The sequence below is a fragment of the Athene cunicularia genome (genome assembly GCF_003259725.1).
Source record: "Athene cunicularia isolate RWA chromosome 1 unlocalized genomic scaffold, athCun1 chr1_part2, whole genome shotgun sequence".
Classification (NCBI taxonomy): domain Eukaryota; kingdom Metazoa; phylum Chordata; class Aves; order Strigiformes; family Strigidae; genus Athene; species Athene cunicularia.
The window spans coordinates 42,960,601-42,966,600 of record NW_020799092.1 but is presented as its reverse complement, the minus strand read 5'-3'; the positions used below and the strand labels follow the sequence as shown (position 1 = coordinate 42,966,600).

Here is a 6,000-nt window from a genome sequence, read left to right as displayed (position 1 = left end):
CGGCGGCACGTCGCAGAGCCCGCCGCCCGGCCCGGCCCGGCCCGCGTCCCACGCCGGCCCAGCTCGTCTCCGGCCTGCGCGGAGTGCTGGCCCCGTTGTTGGAAGAGGCCGCTCTCCGCCGGAGACGGGCAGCCCCGGCGCCAGGGGTTGGCCTCCGCAGAGCAGGCGCTGAGGCTGAGGAGCGGCGCTTGTCCCGTCTACGTGGCTGCGTGGCCCAGAGGTGCTCGTGGACGTTACTGGCCTTTATGCTGGCCTGCGCACTCAAGAGTGTGCGGGTGTGAGCCCCCGGGCGGGTACAAAGCCCTGTCAGTCGAATAATTGGGTAATGCAAAGATTTTTATATGCTGCCGATCTTTGCCGAGTGTTCTTGAATGAAACAGTAGAGCTTGACAAGGATTCAAATGTCTGTCCTGGTTTGAGGTCATAGGAGGGAAGGTATTGGCCAACCCTCTCTGCTTCCCTCCTCCCTCACCAGCAGGTTCGAGTTGTGTCTGTATGGTTTCACTGTAGAAATATTTTTATTCCATGATTGTCTTCTGACACTGTTACTTTGCAATGCGGTGTTACTTTGCAATGCGGGGCTCCCAAGCATCTGGATCCCTTTCTTGACTCTATGTAACTAGGGTTAAGAGTATTCAGTTTCACTTTTCCAGTATGTTGGAAACCCAAGCTATGGGTGTCCTAAATTAATTACACTTTTCCTTCTGGCTGTGCAGTACTGTAATGAGGTGTTTCAGATGATAGATTTCTGAAAGAGCAGTAAGCGTTTGTGGGGTGCTTTAGTCTCATTTGGCGGATCTTATCACATGAAAGTAATGGGGTTTAATGTGTATGTTCTTTTCTGCAAAATATTGTGTAAAGTAATTCCCATGGAATGAACATGGCAGTATATTAAGCAGCTGGGATAGCCTGCGTTCTCTCAGCTATCATGAAATCTGGTTTCAGCAAACCATATAAGATTGTGGTTTCTATTATACTTTTACCCTGTTTGCCTTCCCCTTCTCTATCACATTTTTTTAATTTCCCAGACATCGTTAATATCAGTAGAGTCACAGCTTGGTTATTTCATATTGTCTCTGGTTTCTGCTCTATATGTTAGTGGGCTATGAATTATGAATTTGGTTACCTCATGTACTACTTTACTTGGATTTTTGTCTTTTTTTTTTTTTTTTCTTAATGTTTCATATCTCAGAAGGTTCTTTTCAGTGTTTTTCTCAACATAGTTAACTTGGTTCTGGAAAACAATGCTGTTGAGTTCTGGAGTCATGACTCAGACTTTATTAATGACAGTCTGCACTAGAACAGCGTGATCTTCATTTTTTAGCCCTTTATTAGAGTTGCCAGTTTTTTTCTGCCACTAATTTGGCAGTAAGGTCTCGTTTTCAGTGCTTTATGCATGCTTTCAGACTTTATGCATGAAAGCACATATATTTTCTTTTTGTTGCTTAGCAAGTGGCAGTTGTTTTCCTTATTTCGGAGAACTGACTTGGGGCTCACCCTTATAACAGAAAACCACGTTAGAAAATAAGGCAAAAAGTTGTGTATGGGGAGAAGTACAAACTTCCAATTCTAGTCTGTCAGTGTATAGACTGTTGTTACACCTGTACAATAACAGTTTTTGCTTTATGCTCTTGGAGTTCAGAGTATCTTCAGCACATGGGCTGTTAGATCTTTCTCAAGTTACCAATTGACACATGGGCTGTCAGAGAAGTTATTTTTCACTTGCCTGTGCCCTTGGTCTTGAAGTTAAAGCTTCACAGCTTTCACTGGCTGAACATGTGAGCTTCAGGTCTAAGCTCAGATGTTTGGCCAGTTCAGCAACTAAAAGTGTTTGACTAGCATTGTAGCTACTATTAAACACTAATGTTGTAAATGCTGTAGTGTTGGGAGTGGGGTGTGTGTTTGCTGTTGAGGGTTTTATTTTTATAGACAGGACCAGCAAAGAGTTTTAAAATATGGTCTGTTAAAATTAACTTTGAATCCTTCAGGTAGTTTGTTGGCACAGATACAGTGGATTATTTTAGATGTATATTTATACTGTAGTGTAGGCAGTGTCTTGCTGCACCTCCTGCTAGTTAAATTTGGGGGCATAGAGACTCCTATATTATGCATTGTTGTGCCATTTTATTAAGCACTTGATTTAAAAATCTTCATTACAACTTCTTCAGCCTTTTTCATCTACTGCATACAGAATCATAATTCTTCCTGAATATGTTGTACTTCATAGGTTTTCTTTGTGAACAGAAGCCTTTACCTGCCTTGCCTCTTTTGAATTTAGTTAAGGTTTTTTTATGCTTGAATGCAAAGCAGTTCGCTGATAACTCTGAAATTTCTATGTATTCTTCCTGTTTCCTGTTCATTAAAGATTTTTCTTGCAGAAGTGTTCACAGTAGAAATAGTGTGTTGCCACCTCAAGGTTTTATTTTTGGTACCCCGAAGAGACTTGTATTTTCACTGATATCCCACTATTGTTGCATACATAGCAGAAATACTTTCTTGTTCAAGAACTCTTTGGTGCACTTCAACAGAACTTGAAAAACTTAATGTTTTCTTATATGTGGTTCCTGGTGTTGCCATCTTTCTCATATTTGTCACAACATGAAAAATATTTGTAAGATTTCCTCCCTGCTCCCCTTAGAAACTTGGTGTTTGTTACTCTTTTAAGATTAGCAGGACATGAAGTTTTAGTGTGTTAGAATAAAGGTTGAGCCGTAGGCTCAGCAAACAAAAGACATATAAGATTATGGCTTTATATTTTTACTAAAATTCAAATTCCAGAATTTGTAGCCTATCTTCTGTGGAGCAGACCACATGTTGGTCAGGTAATGTTAGCTCGATGCTTTGCAGAACACTCCAGTGTGCTGGTATCTGGTCACTGAAAGCAGACTACTGATGTAGGTAGGTACTTGTTGCATGTCCAGTGGCAGTCTTAACAGCGGATGTGTGAATAAGCTCTGGGGAAACCTCAGCTATTCCAAAGAGGGAGATGGAAATGAAAGCAGCATAATGCATATTTTAAAATCCTGTTATAGTTCTTCTAACTTAAAGCACAGCTCTAAACTAAGATACTTTCTTTTGTCAATGTAAGTTCTCTCAAGACAACCAATGCCTAAATTGAATTTATTTTCTTGGCCTGTAGTTGTTTCCTTACTGTGCTGCATCTTTTCTGTTTACCTTCTGTCAGAATCTGAAAATAAGATGCTGCACAGGTGCTACATCTGTTGTTAATGTTTGCAGACAGACCCATTTTTTCTTAATTTGTAGTCTGTGGAGCATTCAGACTTTCTTACTCAGTCGCTTTCTGAGCATGCCTGCTTGCTGCTTTAACACAGTGAGGTCCTTTACCTGATTCTCTAATATGAGGCAAAACCAAAGTAACTGCTGTTGAAAAGTTGGTAGAATCAGGATTTGCACAGTGCCATAATTAGTTGATGACTCCAGAGCAGTGGCTGATTTAGTGTAGAAGTGCTGCAAGCTGCGTCTGTCGTGAGAAGCCGGATGGCAACTTTACAGAGCAGTGCTGGTCCTAAGCTGTACTCTCTGGCAGAAAAGGGGAGTGAGCTGGGTAAAAACACAGGGGGAGAGTATGAAGTGTCTGAAGGATGGGTCTAGTTAACTAGCTGAGAGAGTTGCAGTGCTGCTTCATTCTCTCCAATGTCCTGTGTTTGGCAGGTTGTTAGCATGTGACGGGGTAAGAACAAGAGTATATGGTATGAATGGTCAGTGCACATGACATCAGCTAGTACTTAGGTGCCCAGCACAGGCAGGGTGGGAAATATATGGGTGAGGAGAGCAGAACCACCCTGTTCTTTGGTAGCCCCAGATCCTAGCTCCTTCTGTTTTGTTGCCTTTACCCTATTGTCTTTATGTCCAGTGTTGTCTTTCACTAGCAGGTAGCACAAGGCCATAAATTGTCATCACATGGCAAGCATTTGATCCCAAAACTTTTCTTGTGTTCTTGCATATATTGTAATTGTTGATGAATGAGGTGTGCTGAAGTCTGCCAGCTCATGTATGCCCTGGAAATGAAAAGCTACAAACGTTGCTTCTTGACTGCTCATTGTAAGCAGTACAATGAGCCGGAGATACAAATTGTCCATGATGTGTCCTTAGAGTATTAAGAATGATTCATTTCTGAGAAATACTGTTACTGGGACAACAGTGGGACTTCAGAAAGTTATTTTCTGCTGGACATGGACTTGGAAGTGTTAGTTTTCCAGAACCTTAACTATCATATGCCATGACATGTAAACTGAGCCTACATCCAGTAGCTTTCCTTTGTTTTTTATAGTAGGTGGGTAAGCAACTATGGCTTCGTGCAGTTATCCTGAATTTTGTGCTATGGTTCCCTGTTTTTACAGACCCTGTGTCAGTATATGAGATGGAATACCTGCTGTCTCTGTGTGGCACAGCGCTTTAATGACTGATTAGAATGGTGAATTTGCTTTTGACTTCTGTAGCACCTCTGGCAAAAAAAACCCCACAACAGGTCAAAGGTGGCTTAGCAGCATTTAGAAACTCTTGCATCAGTTTCTATCTTTTGTAGGATTCTGAATCAAATGGGCAACGGATCTAGTTTTCATTCTATAGAACTGGAAAAAATAAACGTGGTGTAAATTATGCTTGCAGATGGCAAGTGTGGTCTTGCTTGGCAAGCAGGAAAGACCTATGAACGTAAGCTTCTCGGGTACATATTATTCCAAACTTAAAATTTTAAGTAAGTTTGTTAAAAAGTAATACTTAAATCATACAAACTATTTTTTTCTTACTTTCTCATTCATTTATAGAAAACAATTGTTCACTGAGTGCTTTTACAATGATAAATTTCCTTAGGCAGTCATGCTTATGATTTGAAGCCTTCAAGGAACTTAAGGATGCCACAGATGGATAAATCTGGAAACTGTTTTTCTTAGAACTAGCTTTAAACTATTAAGATGTCTTCAAACCTTTTGAGTAATTCTGATACACAGCTACAAGACAGGATTAAAATTTGAGTCATTTTTAAAGTTCTTGAGCTCCTCTCAAGGTTACATCTTCATTTGCTTTGGTTGTGTTGGTGTGTGCTTTTGACAAACACTCTTCTTTTTTCATTTCTGTTTTTGTTGTGGGACCATCGGGGTCTGGCTTTCATGTAATAACATCTAAACCTGAGCAACATGCATGTCTGTGGACAGTTCAACAGATGTTTGTAAATAGGTATAGAAGAAAACAAACCAGCCATTGTTTAAATCTTTGATTAGACCTTTCATGGCTGGACAACTTATTTAGCTGCAAGCGTCTAAGCAACATATAGTGCTTTTTTCCCTAGGGTTCTATTTCCATGACCAGTGGCTTGACTGTGCAGAGCACAGGATTCTTACTGGGTGGATGGGTGGAAGGGCTGTAATATCGGGGTGAGCAATACTTTGGGTTTTGATAAAAATCCTAGTGACATGGTGACTAATCTAGTCACCTGTGGTGTGCACTTATGAATATGGAACTTGGCTTTTTTTATGATGGGTTTATTGATGTTGTGTAGACCTAGAGGAAGAGCAATGGCTCTACTCATATGAAAAGAAAATTAAGGATTGAGCTTGACATTACCTACTTCACACCTTTGAAAAAGAGACCAATAATGAATAGTACAAAACCAAGGTGAGCCAGTAGCATGTTTTCCTGTCTCTTAATAAAATAAGCATAATTGTCTAACTGAACAGATGACGTTCTTTAAAACTCTTGAATTCTTTCTCACAGTGGATAATGAGGCCTTTCTAGATCACAGACCTCCATCATTGAAGGCAAAAAGTTATCAAGGTTTAAAGGAGAGTGGGTTGCTTTCCTATGTAGGATGTGTTGACAGGTAATACTGATGCAGGTTTTGGTTGGGTTTGGGGGGGGTTATAGTTAATTTAACTGCTAGTGAGGGTAAAAGGGTCTCATTGTCCTGTCCTGCTCATATCTGGTTCATTCTACTGTCTACATACACACCAGGATCTCACTACATAGAATTTGCGTTCACAC

General features: G+C 40.7%; 1 protein-coding gene across 1 annotated transcript in view; it reads left to right on the top strand.

Annotated features, from left to right (window-relative positions):
* The window catches only part of TBC1D15 (TBC1 domain family member 15), a 35,384-nt gene that overhangs the window by 2,253 nt on the left and 27,131 nt on the right, over positions 1 to 6,000 (top strand). Inside the window, exon 2 of the mRNA XM_026865034.1 lies at positions 183 to 322. Coding sequence (XP_026720835.1) covers positions 183 to 322 — 140 coding nt within the window. The remainder of the gene's footprint in view (positions 1 to 182; positions 323 to 6,000) is intronic.